Genomic DNA, 22,635 nt, shown 5'->3' with positions numbered 1-22,635 from the left:
ATATTAAGGTAAAAATTGTTTACATTATAGTATAGCCCAGTTTTTGGAGTTCAAAACATTTTTAGGCCTACTTCTAAATACATTATCAATGATAAATTTTATCAATATACAAAATAAACTGAAAAATCACAAACATTTATGAAATACAATAATACAAATCTCTATGAAACTATTGATATAATTACAAGATAAATAACCACAGCTAGATGTAAATACCAATAAACCAGCAAAAAATAAAAGTAATAAAATGAAAACAAACATTTTCTTCCATTTTAAATGATTATCCTCAGGTTTGAAGAATGCAGATATAAATATAATTATATATTTTTTTATATGCATTCAATACATATAAGTAATTTGATACTAGAGATAGATGTTAGGCGCCATCCCTTGTCAAAATTAATAATTATAATAATTTAATATTTATTAAATAATTTAGAACAGTCTGGAAGAAAAGAACCAGCCCAGAGCAAGAGTCGGGAGGTCTGGGTGGCGTAACTGGGCAAGCGCAATGCACGGTAAGCAAAGGTTTTTATATATAGAATTTTAATTGAATATCGAGTTAAAATTTCTACGGCATTAATTTAAATAAAAATATTTTTAAAGATTTCGACTTTTTGAATGTGGGCAAAATCGATTTTGAAGGTAATTAACTATATACAACTAAGAATGTATCTTAATTATTCATAACTCTAATCAGTAAATTTTGAAAAAATTAGAAAGATATACATAATATGTAACTTATATATAGGAATCTGAAATAGTGGAGTTTCTTAACCTATCAATATACTAAATATTCTGGATATATGCCAGTTACAAAAGCCAAGTTTTCATACTGACCCCTTCAAGTTGATAAACACTGGAAACGAAAGCCATTAATTTTTAGAATAAAAACAAAATGATCAACAGTGTATCTCTCATTAATTCATTATCTAAGTGGAAGCGTGATACAAATTTCTTATAACGATGTCATTCAACTGATTAAAACTATAAGCTAACAAAATATTACATCGCTGGTATCTTACTATTTTACATTACAAATGCAAAAAAAATATTATTATTTGAAATCGAATCATTTTTTCTCATAAAATTCATGTAATATTAAAATTAGAAATTCCCAGAAATTTATTGAATTTCTAATAGTGATAGAAAAAAAATTCCAAATAACAATAATAATAATCATTTAAACAAAATCATCATTGCGTAGTGAGTTCCTTTAGATTTTTATACAATAAATTTATAGAAAGAAGCAATTATTTTTCTGATTTACGAATGTAAAAATAAAAAAAATAAGTACTATAAACAATATTTTAAGGTAGCATTTATAAAACTACTTGATTCAGATAATCACAAAGTTTCAATGAGAAACATTTCTGGTTTCTAATTTCACCATCTTCAACTTGTTTACTAATACAGGGTGAATCAGTAGTAGTAGGACAATGAAGCACTATGATATTAAAATGGTTAGTTTTATTGAAAAAGGAAGGTCTTGTTTACATATCAGTATCAATTAATCAGTCTTTGAATGATTTTCCATCTAGTGGTCCACCCGGATGGACGACACAAATTGTTGAAGCATGCTTGGTGCTATGTTTGAGTGCTTCAAACATTCTTATACTATTACTAAAAACAACACCTAGAACATTATGATATTAAAAATATTTCTAAATAAGATTTTTTTGGTTACCCGAAATATTTAGCACGAAGTTTTCGTCAAAATCTGGACTAATTTATTTGTATGTTCAAGTTGTGTAATAAAATATAGCGATGTAAAACTTAAATAACTGAAATGTTTTATTTACTTCACGCACTATTTTTGGAATTTCGATGTTTCGGAATCTGTACTTTATACAAATATATATAATTCATAGATATATATAAAATGGAGATTATGAACTGAGCAAACAATGCTACATTTTAAAATAATTTATAAGCATATAAACTAAATTTTTCATGCAATTTTATATATTCAATTAATTATATGTCATAAATATTTCTATTTATAATATACTATTTAAAACTATTTTTGCATTATTATTTTCACTTATTGTTAACCTATTCTCATTTATAATAGAATTATTTCCAATATTATATCTGAAATAAGATTATTTACAGAACTAATTCGTGGAAATAAAACTTTAATATTACATAAATCAAATCAACAAATAAGAAAATACCAATAGAAGTAGTATCTAAATTTCTAAACTGGCAAAACAAACAATTATACATGATTAAATATATTAATAAAAAGAAATGGATATTATTAACCATGAAAATTTGATCAAAGGGTAACATTTAAATGAATAAATCAAACGATTGAAACAGGAAAACTTAAAACTGGCAACGATTTAGAGAAAAAATGTTTTCGGCCATTTCGATGGCAATATTCAGATTCTAAAATGAAAATAAATACCTAACATCCTTGCATGTATTTTGAATTATCAGTACAGAACAAAATTCAATACTAAATAATATTAGCAGTTTATTTTTTAACTCTTAACGTCAAAATTTAAATTATACAAGAGTATAATAAACGATAAATACAGAGCATAAAACCAAAGTTAAAAGTTCAAAATTATTTAAACAGAAATCTCCAGACATTTTAATGTCCATATCTCTGCAATCAAGATTTTTTTTGGATTTAAAAGATTCTTTTCCGTTTCTCGAATTTTCTTCGTGTCCGGTTGTTGTCGGTTAGTTTTATTAACAGCCATCAACATCTGTTGTAAATACCAGACTTATTATACACAGAATAAGAAATATAGCCCGATTAGGAAATCATCAGCATTTGTTGGTTTATATCAACTGGGGAATGCATTTTGGACCCTCTTGTCCCTCGTCAGTCCCTATACAAGTTATACATTGAAAGTAATTCTCCATCTTTTTAGACACACGAATATACCCAAATACATAGATAAGACATTTCACTTACACATTTTGATGATGACTACCTTATCCCTTTTGAAAATCAACAGTTAACTTTTTAACCATACAACCACAGATGTTAACACCATTAGAACCACATTTTCCACTTTCAATCATCTCCAGTTCCAAAGTACATTTTACATCTTTTTCTAATTTGAATTGTTAAATTTTATAGAGTTTTAAAATTGCTTAATATGTTTTACTTTTTGAATACACTCAAACCTGTTTTTGTGCGGTCTTTTTTTGTGCGATTTTTTGTGTGCGGTATATGAATTTCAATCAAATTGATATACTGCACAAAAATAATTGCACAAATCACATTGCACGTATAAAAAATCGCACAAAAACAGGTTTGAGTGTATGTAATTAAATATACAGATCCACAAATATGAAACGTTAAGAAAGAAAATTTAAATAAAATTTTGAATAGATTTATACAATTACAGTAAGTACTTCTATTTTTATTACAAGAGCTTTTTTAAGAAAAGAATATAAGTTAAAATAGAACGTGAATCGAGCTTTGTTTTCTTCACATGATTCAAAATACAAGGATATCAAATGATATAAATGTATGATTCGTATTCTTTCAAAATATATATTGCATTTTATAAAACCTCATTAGTAAGATCCATGTGATTCATCAAACTATTAAAAAAAAAAAAAACATTAATAAGTAAACTTATTTTTCAAAAGAATTCACCTCAAAGAAAAATATTTTAAAAATTTGATTCTAACTTCAATTCATTTGTCAATTCAAAACTGAAATTTACATTCAACACACAGACTTGTAATTAAATTCTATACAAAATCTAATGAAAATATGCTTGATAATTTGAAAATCGGCAAATGAACTTTGGATTTATTTGAACTGAGAACAAAACCTCTGAAGATGCTTATGAAAAGAACAGATGAAATTAAAAAGTAAAAAAAACATAATTACAGTAATCTTTAACTCTTGTAACATGACTTTAAAAACCATACAAAGTTCATTTATAATTGAATTAAATACTAGAAATAGGGTTATCATTGTTAAATATCTCAAAATAATGAATTTTACAAATGCAATTTATTAAGATCTAAAATTTTAGTTGTAAAGTAAATTATAATGTGTTTCTCAATTAAATTAAAATTTAAAAAGATATGTATTCCCTATTAACATTGTTTGTAAAACTAACTTTACACATATTTTACTTACTTATCATCTGCTCCCTATCAATGAACAAAAATATAAAGTACAGATATACCTCGCCTTACGTCGGTAATTGGTTCCAGGAGAGGCGACATAAGTTGAATTTACTTGTGTAGTTACGACGTAAGTCGAAACTGCGGTGGAAAACACCAATAACGAGCACTTAAAGACCGCTAAATAAGACAACAACACAGAAACACACGTTTTCGTGTTTCGTTCTCTAAGATTTATGATGATTATATTAACATTTACTGTAAATGTACATATTTTAATATGATTTTATGTGTTTTTAACGCTTTTCTAGCGATATTACGACTTCGTTATTTGTGGTGGACGGGTGTAAAGTCGAATAAAATGACTTAAACTTAATTTTTTATTTTTCCATATACTTTTTTGACAAACGACGTACAATCGAGAACAACGTAACTCGAGGTATACCTGTATTCATTTAAAAGAATTTTTAAATTTTTCATAAAATAAACAAACCAAAAACACACACACACACACATAATAATTACTATTTTTAAAATCTAATTCTTTAAAACAATACTATGTCTATATCCCAACTCTTCTGAAACTAGAACCATTACAGAATTATACAGTCTTCCAGCAAAAAAATTTCTTTTAGTAAAGAAATTTTCTTGCTGAAAGACTGAAAATGATGGTGTGTAATTCTATGACTAAATCGGAATTAAAATGCCGCTTATTGGAAAATTTAACTTACAAAACCTTTTAAATGCCTGAATCGCACATTTGCTTTTTAACAGTTTCACATAAACCTTTGTATTTTAAAAAAACTGATTTTAAATAATTCAAAATTATATTTCTAATGGTATATATAATTAAAATATTCTTTCTAACTTTAAAAATTTTAACTAAATTAAAATAAAAAAAATATATAGCTGTTTGCAAATCACTTTTTTTGCATAATTTTTATAAAATAGTATAATAATACTCTATGTTATCAGTAAAGCACAATTCATTTTCAGAGACTTATATATTTCAATAGCTTTTGGTCAGACTTAATCTCTTGTTCAAAGTTATTTAATTAACTTCTACCACTGTTAAACGAACTAAATTGTTTTTCACATATTCCAAATACAAAAAGAATATAATTATAAATTAATATAGCAGAAGCCAAACTGAAAAAAAAAAATCAAAAACTAGATAAACCCCTACTTACAAATGTTCAAATTAAAAACTTTCAGCCTTACAATTTGACCATATGTCTAACATTTAGATTTCACAGGAATTCTCTAGTTCTCTTCCTAGTCATGGGGAGTGTTAAAGTCAGTCTTTAGCCAGTGATAGATATTTATTCCTATTGCGTATTGTCATTTTTCATTTTCATGCGAATTCTGATATTTCGTCATCACTCACGAAGTGGTGTCCAAGTTGGTAACCTTAAAGCGATAAAGGTTTTTTGCTACTGTTTGCAATTTTTACAAACTTCTACAATTAGTGCTTTAAAAATGCATTGAAAATGTAACGGTAAATCTAGCAGGGGAGATGAATGCAAAAGTATGGCTATATAAACATGGAAACTAAACCTGACGTTATAAAACTGTGTGTTATGTGAAGAAAGAAAAAAAAAAAAAAAAAAACAGTGTTTGAAACACCCGCTAAGCAGTAGTGAGCAGGTAAACGAACATAATATATTCTATTAAGTACATTAAAGAATCAAACACTAACAATACATGGTTAGCCTGTATACTAGATTAGTTTTTGACTTAGAATAAAACCTCAGAACCTAGCCTATTCCTAAGTAGGAGAGCACTTGTAACTCAAATTATGATGTGCATTTGATTGTCCTGAACAATGGGGTTTAAAAATTAACAGTTAAAAATGTGCATTATCAATTAAACATTAGCTACTTAAAAAAATAATACAACATAATTTAATATATAATATTTTATATTTTCTTAATAAAAATGGAAAAATAATTTACCGAAACGTTAAAAAATCTTAGTAAAATCTATAGAAACAAAATACTCATTTTTGGATACAAGACTCCAATAGAAGATATTACTTCAGAATTTGCTTCAATTTGTTTGCAGTTACAAATAAGACATTTGAAGGGACAAAGAAATGTAACTACATTAAAAATAAAAATATTTGAAAAGAATAAATCAATTAATTAAAGCTACTTACACAGTATAGTAAAAGACAGATTACAATATACATAAATCTGAATCAATCACAATTCAATTTATTGAATAGTTATACTACTACCGATAAACAAAACAAGTTACATTAATGTCCATACATGATGTTTACGATTGAGAAATTAGAATAAGATTTAAAATTAATTATCTTTTAAATAAATGAATGCTTATTGGTTTTCTAACTTTAATGTTCAACTATGGGTAGTGAGTATGGTCTTAAAAAATTGAAAGGAAAACATTCAACATTCGTATTATTTGTATTTACTGAATTATTACTTGGTAAATTTCATAAATATTACATTCAGATGCAGTAAATAAATACATAACCAATTTTACCAAACCCACATAACAACCAATCTATACAACTACGTAACAAACAATATAAAAATGTCAATCATGTAGATCTACTTTCAAAATCTTTTGATGGCTCCAATTAAAGTTGTAATTTTTGAACAAAAATTTTTATTTTCTACTTATGATTATTATAACCTAGTTCTATCATATTTATAATACAGAAAAATACTTAGACTAATTGAAAACAACATTTGATATTATTATTGTTTTTATCGTAAGTATAAAATTAAAAACTGTTAAATTGTTATATTTAACTGTTTAATTATTTTAAAAGTCAAAAGACATAAAGTTCTTACTTTGTAATCAAATATAATTTATCATATTTATGTCCAATATTTCTTTGATTTTTTTAGATTAAAATGAAAAATGAGCAGTTACAAAAATAAAACCAAATGCTATTTAATATATATATACAGTGGACCTTTGTTATAGTGCTGCTCACTATACCGTGCACTCGGTTATAGCGGCGGGCGATAAGCTCAAACACGTTTATACAGGTCCGTGCGGCATTAGTGAGTAGCGCATTTTATTGTTACAGCGTATTGAGTTCCTGAATGTATTTCGAATAGTGTTTAATTATTGTATGCATGATGAGTAAAAGAAAAGCTTGACATTATTGCTAAAGTAAAGAGGTAAACCGCGTTACACCGCGCTGCTCGGTATAACGCGGTTCACCTTATAACACGGTACCCGTCCGACATGCACATTATATCGGGGGTTCACTGTATATATATATATATTTTATTACAAATCAAGACGGCACATGCAAATAAAAGAACAAAAAAAGGGAAACAAATCTTTTCATTTTAATAACTTCATTTGTATCAAATAGTTTTCATAACATGGTGAATACGAAAATAAATGGCAAAGATGTCAAAAGTCATCATTTTAATTTGTTTTTCGCCAAATAATTACATAGAGATTAAATGCTTAGAAGGAATATTTATTTCACAATTTTAACTTACAATAATCATCAAGCAAGTTTATAGAAAAAGTAAAGAAACTAAATGAAAAAGGCTTCAAAACAACAGAAAATATGAGCGTATACTTAAATAAATGCATAACTGAATAATTCATTGACTATAGTCTCAAACACTTGCGGAACTTTTCGGTTATTCGTGCAATCAGAGATTAATCATTTAAGACTTTTGCGGCATCTTAAATATAGAACTGTTACCAATTACTTTGAAAAGAGCACAAATTTTTAAAATTCATTACATGAGCATCTGACAAATTAGCATGAAAATGCTATTTAATTCTGACAGAATATTTATTCTAACTAGTTTATATTCTAAGAATTTCTTGTAATATCCTCTAATTAAAGGACAGTGGCAATAAAAATATTACAGTGGAGAACTTTATATTAATATACTTATGTACATAAGCATATTAATATAATGTGTTCTTACAGAAACAGTTTCCATGCTATAAAGTTCCTTTATCTTTTGTAAGATAGTAGAGATAACGGAGGAAAAAAGAGAAGCAGAATAAATTATAGACATAATAGCATGTTTAATATAGTAAAGAATAAAAAAGAATGAATGGTCTCAAACAATGAACAAGCAAGCATTTTCAAAGTGGAAGTAAAGATAAGATTACAAGTGTGAAGTTACATAAGATCAGTATAAAGCAATATAAAAACAACATGAAAATTACATAAGGAATAACACGTCAGGATTATTAGCAAAGTAATGGTCAAAAAACGAATATTGACAAAGTGTAAAGATTTTGCATAAAGGAAAGAACACGACTTATGATTGGACACACATACAGATTTATAAAATGTTACAAAGAATAAAAACGTAGAGAAATTACCACAAGTATGATGTCATTATGGAAAGGGAAAAACCTCAAAAGAAATTCGGAGAGATTATAGACATGAACAGATAAAAATATCACTAATAAAAGTTTATTGTATGTTAATAATATTTATTAATAGAAATTTTTGATTTTTTCTTCACTATTTTATTTGTTATTGTTCAATCTACAGTTTAAATATATATTATTTTTCAGTTATTTACTACATTTTAAATGAAGATCATAATTTATGTCATTTTTATCAATAAACTAAACTGAAAACTGCTTTTTATGTAATTTAATACAGTTATTGTTCAGTTATTAATATTTAATATATAATAATTTCAGTATTCATGTAATAATAAATTAGTTAATCTTTTTTTTTTTAATAGCAGCATTTTTAAGTAAACTATTTGTTTTTAAAAAATTATTCAGAAATTAACTAATCTTTTTATATTAAATGGATTTACTCATTTAATAATGAACACAAATTATGCTGTTGTTACCAAACGTAACAGCATATTAATATGGTTTTTATTGTTATATTGTTTCTTGTTATTTATCTTTTACACTTAGAAATAAAATAATATAATTATAACAATCTTTTAACATTAAATTATTTAATATTACATTATCAATAACAATTTCAAATAAAACTGCAAGAAAGCAAACTAACAACCAAATATGTAATGTAAAGGACAGTTAACTAAAACAGGCATTTAAAGCTGTAGAAAAAGAACTACTGGACCAAATGCAACCGTATTTGGTTGCATAATCTCTTGATCACGGGATTTCAATTTCACCAATAAAAAGTTTACGGGATTTCAATTTCACCTGATAGCAACATTAAAAAGCCAAATTTCTCCCTGAAATTTACACATTATAGAAGTTCTAGAACCGAAAGTTACAGTTTGGTACAGGTTCACAGTACTCTTCATCACTGGACCATACTTTTTAACAAAAACATTGCATCGGGAATAATAACTCGTTCTGTCAGTTTGCCACTAGGTATGGAGATGTACTACTTTGTCATCCCTGCATTTCAGCAAGAAAATTGTTTGGATATCAATCTGTGCAAGACAAAACATTCCTTAATATCAGTGTTCAATGTGCAGAGATTATTGTGTCATTGCTTCCCAAACAAAATAATGATTAGCCGCTCATTTTCATAGCTGCCGAGTAAAGTAAACATACTCCCAACAACCTTAAAACACAGCAAAAGTTTAATAACTAACATTTTTAACAACCTTCAGGAAGATGTTTATTTAAAACTGTTTTCATTTCCATCATGATCACCAGACTTGATCCATTGTAATTTTTGATTATGGGAAAACTTGTTTATCAGGGTAATGTTCTATCTTAAAAGACAATTCCACCACATATGAGACAACTGCACCCAAGTCAGTTATGTGCCACTGTTGAGTACATTCTTCATAAAATGCATGCTTTAGGGTCAATTTACACACAACAGTGACGTGCCGGCACAGTGCAGTAAGCATCGATAAATATCACACATAGCCAATCAGAATTTCATGTACGACACTTGTATGATTGACAGAATACAGATCACGTGTTGTAGACGAAACTCTGATTGGCTATGTGTGATATTTATCGATGTTTATGCACCAAACGGTCACTGTGCCGGCACATCACTGTTGTGTGTAAATCGACCCTTAGAGCAGGAAGATGGAGGGCAAAGAGGAAAAAAAAAGTTAGTCTAATTTATTGGTTACTTGAACATTTCCAAGTATGCAATTTAACATGTGTATAATTAACATGTATTACAACGTCATAACAATGTGGAATCTGTAATTGCCAAACTAAATTTTAATAAAATCGTTGCACTTTTTGTCTCAACTTCTCTATATTGCTCGAATTTCTTTGACAACCTATCTAACATGCAAACTGCAGTGACATTAAAACCAAATTTCCTCTTATTGGGAAATTTTGGAAGTAAACTATATTTTTGTAAAATTAAATTCTGTGGGCAGAAAAGTAAGCACGTCGAATTCGGTTGCATTTAGTCCATTAGTTCTTTCTACACCCCATTTAATCATAACCACCCTGTATATTAATTTCTTTAATTTAAGTTTAAGACAACATTTTTTATTTTGGATGAAAAGCCAAAAGGACATTTATTCATTTATATAACTACAGTTCAAAAACGTCATTCTGTTTCTAAGCTAAATTCAAGAGAAGGAACTCAAATTTATTTAAAATTCAAAATGACGAGAAGTCTTTATCATCTTTTCTATTTTACAAAAAAATAAAAAAAATAAAAAAATATTAGGAAATATTCAATTACCACAAATAAAATTAAATATACTCGTTATAACAGCTATAAAGAAAATTAATGGCATATAAATCAATCCATAAAACTTTCAATAACTAATAAATGATCTATTTATAAATTCTTTCAATTTTTCCCTCTCTAGTTTGTTTTCCAAATAATATCTCATTTTATGCAAAATTACTTATCCCCAGATAATGCAAATAAGAAGAACGGGTATATCATTCAAATTTATACAGCATATCTTATTTAAATTTTACAAAAATATAAAATTTATATGAAATAACTTCATTACTTTTGCGACTTTAAAGCATGGATTTATGGATTTTAAAATACGATGCCTTGTTTCATTCATTTAAAATATACTGTACATACATGAATAAAACGTTAACAAGAGAAACTGTATAAAAAGGATAAATTCAATTCTTAATAAAAAGAATATCAAAATAGATGCTTTAACAACAATATAATAGAAACAAATGTACTTTGGATGTATGAAAAATAAATGAAAGGTGCTAACAATCTTTGAAAATTAGGAGAGCAAACAAACAGTCTTTTAATTTAGTCAAAATTTTTATATTTAAATAGAGAATTACTTCATATTTTCTAAAAATGGTTGTTTTGAAATACAAATTAATGTCAAGATTATAAAATTTAAATTATATATATCATTATTAGTATTATTTAAATTTGAATGATATAATGTTCAAATTTTGAAAAACACATCTTGTTTTGTGTTTATACTGTAATGTTAGCTTCCAAGAGTTAAAACTTATTAAATATATTTTTTTAAAATATAGCCTTAAGTTCTCTTAGCTCTGATAAATATAGACTATGTTTTAAACAGATCATGAAACTAGGATCAATCAATAACAAAAGGTTGAGCAATAGCAGCTTCTCAAATATCCGATTTCATTTAATTGGAATGAGTTATAGATATATTTTTCGATTTATTTGCATTTTTGTTACTACAGAAGTTCGGTAAAATATGATCTCCTAAAAAATTCTGACTTACATCTAGTTCTATGATAAATTAAAATTATGCAACACTAATATTTAATAACCGAGAAAAAGTTACATGGATTATTATTAAATTTCTACCTATTTTCAATACTTTCTTTTTAGTCACTTAATTTTATCAGTTCGTAAGTGTTTAAAATTAAGTATCACTGACAAGGCATAACTACATTCAGTTTACTGTCCTACAGTTAAGATTTTATGTAGCCATATTATACAGGGGGTTGCAAAAGTAGGTATACAGTTGAGAATCTGAGAAATACAAATGTTTGGTGTTCATTATTATTATTTTTATCATCGTTTTATCCTGGATTCACATAAAAATAAATGTTTTTTCTTCCTATTTTCTCCCTGTATGTTTTTTTATTTTTCCATAATAACAACTGTATATCTACTTTTGCACTCCCCTGTATACATATTACCTTTGAAATTTAATAATAATGATTTTATATGATATATATTTATAAATAGTATGATACAGTTTTATAATTTGATGCATTAATATAAAAATTCTTTTTTATATATGAGAGGGAATTGAAAATTCTTTGCCAACTACATTTTTTTATCAAAATTCAACTGTTATTTCAGAATTTTAAAATATACATTTGAAACTCAGTTCATACATTATTTTTCTATGCAGTTTCCAAGATGAGCCAAGCATTTCTCCTATAATAGGACAAGTTTTTGGACATCACTCTCCTACATCATGTTTTGGTTGCTTATGCAGCCATAATCAAACTATTGCCACCACTCGTCATTACTTTCAAAGCAACCCTTTCTCGAGGAGACCAAACAGGAGATAACCAAAAGATGCAGACCGCATGGCAGGTAATGAAGAACTGCTGATCTGGGGCATCTCGGATGCTCATCATTTCATTCTAAACTTCACATTAACTCTTACTTTTCCATGATAGACAATTGTTTGCATACACAGAACTCATTCCTCAATAAATTTTGCTTCCGTTCTTCCCAAGATTCTCAAAATCAAAATCATGCTATTGTGTTTTTTCAGCACAAAAACTGACAAAACACCTGGCATTTTTGAACATCCGTATTTCCAACGTGCCTCGGCAGAAAGCAGTAAAAACTGCTGGAGGTGTTGTAGAAGGATACAGATGTAGCCTACATTTTGAAAATTCAGAATTTGAATTATTTTTCCAGAAAAACATAGTTGGCAAAGAATTTTTGATTTCCCCCATAACTAATACTTTAAATTTTTTTTTTATAATGTAGTAATTGCATTAATTGAAATTTTTTAAATTTCAATTAATGCAATTACTACATTATAAAAGCTATGCCAAAAATTTGTATAACATTTTACATTAAAAGAAATATTATTTTAAAAAAACCAAGAAAAGTTCTGTCCAACTAAAAACGAAATAATAAAAATTCAGACCACAGACCATTACGGCATATTATTAAAAAATAATTTTCTCCTAATTATTATTATTATTATAAAACAAAAATTTCAAGAAGAAATTACGAAAATAATTTAATAAATGTAAATAAAAAACAAATGGCAAAATTTAAAGAAAGGTTACATATAAATAAACTGATTGAAAATTATTATAAGCCATATGAATTATAATAAGCATTATACATTTTCCTTAAATATTTATGTAATAACAATTATATTTTATTTTATTTACATGGACTTTATCTCCTAATATCTTTTCATACAATACAAAAGATGGTAAAATATAAATAAATGAATTGAATATACTATACAAACACAGGTACAAGAATAATCAGCTTAAATAATTAAGATCAACAAAGAAAACAGTTTATTAAATATATATATATATACACAATATACATATACTCATTTCAAAATAATAAACCATATAAAATAGTAATTTGTCTCTCTAAATCTTTTAGTTTTTAATTTAATTCATCCTATGTCAGAGAAACAAAACTTCACTATTAATTTGTACGTTTGTAGACAAAGTTCGCAATAAATAAGTAAATTTAAAATTCTTGTCGACTTATCTTAAAGAATATATTAAAGAATACACATATTAAAAAAGTTAAAACAATTAGAATACTTTTATTTACATTTTTTAATATTAATATTTCTGATAATAAATCAAAATTTGACTATATTCAAATACAGTCATTGACAACTGTACTATAAATCTATTGAACGTCGTGTTGGTTATGGTACAAAATGATCTAAATAAATATCAAAAACATTAAATTTTATCATATCTTTTGTTCGTGATCTTAACTTTAGAAATTTTCGTATTACTGGATTATGACTACTAATTGAAAATTTACTTTTTTGTATATTTATGTATTTCAAATATGTATATAGGCCTATTTAGTAGACCATTTTGTTTAGTAAAGTAGAATATGATTTATAATGAATTTAAGAAATTAATATACTTTTCACTCGAAAAAAACTTTTTAAAAATTCTATAAATATTTTATAAGTTACAATTTCATAATTTGGTTAATGTGTACCTAGGTAGTCCAAGATGGCGGCTCGTCTCCGATTCTGGCAATCAGAAGACGGGGAACAGTGGGACACACGTTCTAACCTAACCTATTCTAATAATTATGGTAATTTATCCAGTATTTGATTGGACGTTCGTTTGGATATAATTATGATATTTTATTAGAATAGGTTAGGTTAGGTTAGAACGTGCGTCCCACTGTTCCCTGTCTTCTGATTGCTGGAATCAAAGACAAGCCGCCATCTTGGACTACCTAGGTACACGTTAACCCATAATTTTAAAAACATTAATCTTATAACTAAATTTGTAATTTTACCTGATATTTTCTATTAACTGCAGCAATATTAAGTAACAGAATTGCAAAGTTATTAGGGCCTATTTTAATGTAAAAACTGTCTTTAAAAAAAAGGAAAAAATTTACATCTTAAAGATTTTATCTTTTACTTCATAGGCTACACAAATTATATAAGCTTTAAAACACTAAAAATTTATATCCTGTTTTACAATATAAATAAAAAATTACTCATCAAAAAGAATGTTTGAAATCGAAGTCTGCAGTTTAAATGAACATATGGTTAAAATAAAATTTGAAAAGTAAATAATTTTCAAATAAAGAAAACAATGATTATTTTGTTTAACTGACTGATTAAGCTAACTAAAAACCAATTATTAAATTGTCCACTGCAAAACGTTAATAATATAAAACAGTTTGTATTCGATAATCCCTAGGATCACTTTTTAAAGAATATGTTTTTATTTTAAATTTTTAAAATAATTCTTAATTTAAAAGATTGTTAAGGTAATTATAGTAATTGTTAATAATAAAAAATGAATTAATCCTAAAATGAGTTTTTGAATTTACGAGCAAGCTATTCTCCTTTATATATATATATATAAACATATAAGACGACGACGAATTTAAGATACTGAATAAAAAGTAAAAAAGGGGTTTTTATTATATTTAATTCTTTTAAGTAGAATAATTATAGACAATAAAATAATAATATTGTGAACACTGTTGTGTCACATTTTTAAAAAATCTTTGAAGTTAAAATTATCGTTATTTATGTTCCATAATTCAAATTTATGGCATCAACAAATATACTTCTTTTTTAATACAAAACAAACAGTCTACCACGTTCCTATATCCGATTTCTTAATTATAACAATGGTATTTACTTAAAATAACAACTACAATTCACGATAATTTACATACCAACTCTCAACAACGCTTTTCAATATTATTATTTATATTCATTCATTTGTAATTATAATTCAAATTTACTTTAAAATAGTTATTGTAGGTAAGTTATTAAACGTTACTAAGGATATATAACGAGTCTTTGATAATCCGTACGACAGCATTATGTATACATGCACGCATACGATTCTCGAAAATGTAAAAATAAAGAGAGAATTTATAATCGTTGACTAATATTCATTATTATTCTTGAAAATACTTTAGCAAATAAACTAATCAAATAATAGGCTAGTTGTGTGACTTATTAGAAATAATTATCCAAAAACAAGTGAAATCTTTATGTGTAATGTATTTCATCTCCAACTAAATTTGAATAAATACAAAATACATCACAATATATACTTATAAAAGCTAACTTATCAATTTAAGCAAGCAACGTTTGATTTTGTATCTTTAAAACCGAAAATCATAAAACTGAATTAACTGTTGTATCTTTCATATCAGTCATATCATTGTTTCCAAAGGCAGTAATGTAAATCCTGTAAATTAAATTAATATAGAACTATAACAAAAAGATTTATGTTTTTAAATAAATAAAAACAATCAAAGAATGAATCTCTTTGTTATAATTATATTATCAAACAAATTAAAAATGAATAAACTATGATAAAATACTTTAGGCCTAATCAATTAATATGATTAATAGGTACATTAAATTATTGTAGATACTACTACAAATTTAAAGTAAAGTAATTCATTATCTAAATATATTATATATGTATATATTGATAAAAATTATTTTAGTGTACTATTAAAGCTGATAATGAAATAAGTTATAAATTACAATTTGCAAGCTAGGCCTAAACAATCAAATTTGAAACAAAACCAAATGATGGTAAATTTTCAACCTACTAAATAAAAAATTAATGTACGAAATTCTCATTTTGTAAAAAAACATTTTCGCAAAAATCCATAGAACAAACTGAAATCTAATCTAACAGATAATACGACTACATAAGTTAAACTATTTCGTAAACGTACAAAAATCCACGAATGTAACTGGCAAGGCAAAATGATTTTAAAAAATTACGTACAGCAAAGTAATTAACTGTGTACTAAATGATGTTTTTCGTCGTCGATACTCGACCTAAAATATCCATCACCGTAAATATTCGCTTTCCAATATAATAATTTCTTCTTAAAATTATTCGATTATTTACGTACGCGCAGGAATAAAAACCTTTTCGATTATTTTTGAAAAAGGAACTAATTAACGATCTACATCTTTATCCACATCATCATCATCAATTTGTCAATATATTTATTATATATAATAAATCAATTATTATAATAAAGTACTTCATTAATCACCTCAACCAACTTTTCATAAAATATATACATATATAAATTTCAAATTTAAATATCAATTTTCATAAGAAAAAAAGAATATATAATTAAATATGCAGTTTCTATAAAACAAGTTAAGTAAGGATTGACTTATACTGTATAAATCATATTTCATTGTATTAATTTGTGTTAATTATATGAGAGCAGTCATGTAAACAATGTGGATATTTTTTTTTCCCCTGTAAAATCAAGTGTCTATTTATAGTTGGTATACAGAAACTATGTTGTTCATATGTTAATTGTAATCATACTAAAAGGTATATGTGTGTGTGTGTAATCTTTAAGTATAAATGAAATGATGCAATAGATCCTATTTAAGGCATATTTTAGTGGAGTATAGTAGCTCCATCTAGAGAATTAGATGTAAAAATGTTATTCCAAATTTATATATAATCTCATTCATTTTTATGTAATTAGATAGTGGTAACATGTTTTAAAAAATTCACATTATTTGCTACTATAATGTCTAACCCTTAAAAAGCAAACAATCAACTTGCAATTGTTGTTGCATTCCCAAATGAGAATTTAGGCCTAACATGTTGAATGAAAAAAAAAAAAAAAAAACACAATCCTACAGTTGTAAAACATCATGTTTATTGTATTTTTAATTAAGAATGTCTAATTAACCTGTTAATAATTGATAAATATACTAAAAACACCTCCCAACCTATCCAAATTTTCTTAACACTAACTGTATTGTAGCCCAAAAAATTAATCTGTTTTGATTAATTATTCTTTATAAAATGATATTGGTACAAAATGACACTTGTTTTACTTTTATGTATTTAATATTATCTATAAAGATTTACATGAATTACATATTATTATATATATATATATGTGAAAATTCATTTAAAAATTCTCTACATTGGATATACTGAAAGCTCTCATATTATAGACAAAAATGTATATATTATATATACTTTAATTCCAAATTTCTTAATATAGATTTTTTTGTGTAGAATATATAAGTGGAAAATTCTTTTTTTAATTACAAATTATGTATAGAAATTGTTATTCAAAGTTTTGTTCTAATGACAAATTTCTAGTGTAGGGTATAATAGGGAATAATGTAATTGAAACGTCTCTTCCATAATACAACTGTCAATCCTTCCTGATATTTGTTTTTCAGAATGGGACAAAAGTTGATTTCCAGACTTACTTTTTGTCATTTATCATCAAACTTTTTCTCATTTCGAACGACTTTTTTGTCATTTCGTGTTCGGGTAGAACATGGCGGGGTTTAGTCAAAACGATCTCTTTTTAATCACAATACTTTTAAAAACAAAGTAAGTTTTCTAGAAGTGTTCCGTTTTAGATTTTTTATAGTGATTTTTTATTTATTTATTTATTGACTCACGACGTCAAAATACCTGGATTATAAACTCTTCTTTTTGGTAGATTTTTAATGGATTCTTAAACGTTAAAGATGGCTGTCCTTGGAACGGTAATACCCGATGGTTTGGTAAAACCACCGAAATAACTTCTTATAATACGACTAAGGTTGAAAATAACAACATAGTACCCTTTGTTGTTGATGTGAGATGGCTGCTGATATCCTTGTAGTGCCGGATGGTTCTTCGTGTCCATAATATCCTTCGGATTGAAAATGTCGGCACCGTTCCCTCAGCAGCAATGGCTACGCAACCACAAAACAACAACCCTCAGAGCACCTTTTATAGTCGACGTGCAGTCTACTCATCACCGATTGGTCCGGCGGCGGTCACGTGACGTGCCGCGACATGTTTCTAGTCATATTTCACACATTTACCTTTGATTAAAGTACCGAAAACGATATATTTCAATCACTCGAATCTCACTTACGGTATGTTATGTTAGAAGTCAAATAAAGACACCATAATGCACACCGTACGCGACTAGAACGCCGAGTATACTAACCGTTGCCCATCACACTACACGATGCCAAAACAACTGTCTCACCTCTTGCAACGTCATTCGGCAATCGTACCGATCACGTGAATGTGACGTGTTAATCACATGCGCCACATTCCAATTTCAAATATGAAATTTTTTTTTTATTATTTTTATTATTATTATTTTATTTTATTTATCAACAAGTGTGACGATGATGTTGATGATAGCATTTTAATATTCTTTTTTTAAAATTTTAAATTAAATGCTTAATTATAAAACAAACAATTTCGAAATTTAATAAATTTTAAAATGAAATACAGTTATCATTTTAAATACAATTAAACTCTTTTTGCATAAAATTTAAATAATTGCTACCATTTATTCTTTTAAAATTTAAATATCTATAAAATCAAACTTTAAAAATTATTTCAATAAATTATATAATATATATATATATATATATATATTAAAACTATTAATTTTTTTATTAAAATATAAAATAAAAATCATTATTTTAGTCATTTACCAATTTAAATTAATTATTAAACTTATTAAATTTAATTAAGCATATTTAAAACAAAGTATTGAAACTACAATGGAGAATTACAGTTTTAAAAAAAGGCTTTTTTAAACTCTGCTGTAAACTTTCACCTCTTGTTTTTTATAAATAATGATTTATTATTATATCTATTCATTATTAATAAAATGGGCTTAAAAATGTAAATGAAACTAACTCACTTGATAGTTACACATTATGTACCAACATACATATATTTAACCAAATAAATATAGCAAAATATCATGCTTTGTCCAGGTTAAAACTATTGAGATGTTTCAAAAAGACAAGCAACAATTGAAAAAAAAAAAAAAAATACATAGCCTAAATACTGTACAGTGTTTCAAATAAATTTGTAACTTCCAAGATAAACATTTTCAATAGTAAATTAAGTTAATTATCCCTTACTTATATATATATATATATATAAATAATTCTGTTAATTTTACAATAAATTAATATACATATATTTAATTAATTAACATACTTTTAATCATTTATTATTTAAATTATTTAGAAAAGATTCTTTTTTTAATATTTATAAATTTAAATGTTTTTCCCCCCCTTTTTTTCCTTTTTTTTTCCTACAAATTTAAAATTATTTTTAAGATAAGTTACTTTATATGTTAATGCATTGAAGTTACATTATTCCTTATATTTTATTGTATAAAAATATTAATAGAGAATTTTAATATGTATTTTACTTGATTATTGGGAAATAATATTATTTAAATTTTATTAAATAATAATTTTATTACTTTTAAATTTTAAAAATGAGTTTTAAATTGTTAATTTGGTTATTTAACAAGGCTAAACTGAATTAATAATAATAAACTTTGCTTTAAAAAAATCATTTTATTTAAAAAAGTTTATATGCAAATTTTTCTGAAATAATATTAAGCTAATATTTAATAAATTAGAGGTTAATTATTAATTAATTAACTCAATTATTTTGCCAATGATAATGCTCATAATATGCATATAAAATAAAATGATATTTTTAATGTCCTAAATTCCTAATTGCAATATATATATATATATATATAATTAATATGCTAATTAATTAAAAAGTAATAAGGCTCTTGTTATATTTAAAAAATGCAGTTACATAAAGCATTTATTAGTGTCAAATATGTTAATTGACAAGCAAAACAATAAAATAATAATAATAAAAAGATTTTTAAATAATAGTTTTGAATCTAAACACGTATTTTTTATAATTATAATTTATTTGTAATTTTAATTTTTTTCTTTTTTATTTGAATGCCTCCAGCAAAATATATGTCATTGGCAAAATTTATTACCCCACTTAAGTTCTTAGATAGTGGCGCCATCTGTTAGCTAATTTTGGCGACAAAAGTTTTATAAATGAAAACTGTAAAATGTGGATTTATTCTTTCAAATCAGATATTAATAATAAAGCTACTTATTTACTTATTTTCTAAGTTAAAAAAATCAAAAATAATCCTATAAAATAAGATTACAAATGTTTTTATAAGCAACCAAAATATATAACTTTTTTTAATTAATCAAAAAGAATAAGAAAAATGTTAAAATAATGTGATTAAAAATTGAAATTTTTAGACAAAAATTATCAGATTTTATAAATATAAATTATTTATTTAAATAATTCATATTTATAATGGGCTAAAAGGACAATTACCTGGGGTTCCCACCAACAGAGGACCCCAAACAAATCATTTGTAAGAAAATATTTCTCCAAAAAAGTCCCCCCTAAGTTTTTTTTCGCACGAAGGACCCTCAATTACATAGAACCAGCAGGGCCATTTGTCCAAGACCACACATTTTTGGGGCCTGAAGAAATATTAAGTCCATTAAGACATTAAAAATACCTTTGTCTTTTTAATACACAGGAGGCCTCAAAAAAGTAAATAGTCCAGCCTCTCTGACCTCTAGGAGACCTCAAATTTATGAGGCCCTAAGGGGACTTGATAGAGTTTTATGCTATTTATTATAATTAAATTTAAGTACACAAGGAGATAAACTCTGTAGTTTCTAACATTAGCACAATATTAATAATAATGAGGTCCTTAATATGAGTATCATCTACTGGAAGGATTCTTTGCTTATCAAAATGGAGAATTCTCTAACTTGAGATAACTTATCAAAGGTGCATGTAATTCAATAGCCTTATGAAAGTGGAGTAATGGAGAATCTTCTATGTATAAAGGAATTCTCCGTCTCTTGAAACCACATATTCAGCTTTAATAATTGAGTGGAGTAGCTTCACTTATGAAATTTTCAGGTGGTTTCACACAAACAAGAATAATATGTAGAAATTTTTTTAATTAATATAAATATATAATATTAAATTGTAATAGGCTTACCAAGCAGACAGTTCCTTTCCTCTTCTTCTACCCACTTTATGCATGGGTAAAAATTACTTTCCCTATAGTAAAAATAAGTCATGATGAACTTATATACTTATCTAATAATTAATTCAATCAAATGATGTTTTTTTTCTTTAGGGATTTTTAAGAATATTATAAATAATATAATTTTCTGTCTGTTTTTATGCAAATTATTTTAAAGTATGCTCTTTCTCTAAAATTATGAAAGAGAATAAATGTTGAATGGATAAATCTAAATGAAGTCTCTTCATCTAGATTTATCCATTCAACATTTATTCTCACTTTCTTGCACACTAAAACAAGAAAGAATAGACTAGATCGTCTCATTCTATTTTATCTTCTTCCAATCCGCATCCCTCTCTCTTCCTCTGTGGATAATTTCCTTCTCCATCTTCTCTTAGCATTATTTTTTGGTCTTCTTCCACACACCTCTTTTCTTTTCCCATGCTCAATGGGAAAAAGGGAAAAATCATTCTAAAATATTCTGTATTTCTCTCTTATATTTCTCCATATGTTTTTATTTCTAATGTTCTTCTAATAATGAAAAAATCTTTTTATAGACATTATTCAATTCATTAACTTCAATTCCAATTAACTAAAAATCAATACAAATCAATTAAATGAGCAACTTTTTAATAAACTACAGCTTAGGACCACATCTTTAAATCAGAGTTGCTGAAGTTTTCTTGGTAATGCACATGCATATGCAGCAAAAGTGGATTTTAAGGGGCAAAACATGTTGCAAGACTGGAATCTCCTTACAGGAACGAACAGCACGTGTGTCAAGCAAAAATTTTTAATAAAAAACAAAAAAAATCCCTAAAAATAAAGTCGTTTCTGAAAATTCCTTTAGTTCTTTGAAAAGCTTCCAAACACATTATTTAAGACACATTAGTGTAGTGTGCCCATATACAATTGAGATGCCCTACATATGGAACTTATCACTATTATACTACAACAAGAGTACCTCGAGCTCGGCACCCCTCGATTTTGATAATTGAAAAACATCTTGTAGTTTTTTATATCAGACA

At 25.9% G+C, this 22,635-nt stretch overlaps 1 protein-coding gene across 6 annotated transcripts in view; it reads right to left on the bottom strand.

The window, feature by feature from the left end:
• LOC136987155 (bromodomain-containing protein 3-like) overlaps positions 1-18,762 on the bottom strand; it is an 85,872-nt gene extending 67,110 nt beyond the window's left edge. For 5 of the 6 annotated variants that reach the window (XM_067284842.1, XM_067284847.1, XM_067284845.1 and 2 more), the window contains exon 1: positions 18,327-18,762. In XM_067284842.1, coding sequence (XP_067140943.1) covers positions 18,327-18,391 — 65 coding nt within the window. In that variant the 5' untranslated portion in view covers positions 18,392-18,762. Of the gene's footprint in view, positions 1-17,963 lie in introns of all 6 variants that reach the window. The other variant, XM_067284844.1, reaches the window with a different exon arrangement.
• Between the last annotated feature and the right edge of the window lie 3,873 nt (positions 18,763-22,635).

The sequence above is a fragment of the Centruroides vittatus genome, unplaced genomic scaffold (assembly GCF_030686945.1).
Source record: "Centruroides vittatus isolate TY-2023 unplaced genomic scaffold, ASM3068694v2 scaffold_1478, whole genome shotgun sequence".
NCBI lineage: Eukaryota > Metazoa > Arthropoda > Arachnida > Scorpiones > Buthidae > Centruroides > Centruroides vittatus.
The sequence above is the reverse complement of the archived record's forward strand: the minus strand, read 5'-3'. Positions and strand labels throughout refer to the sequence as shown.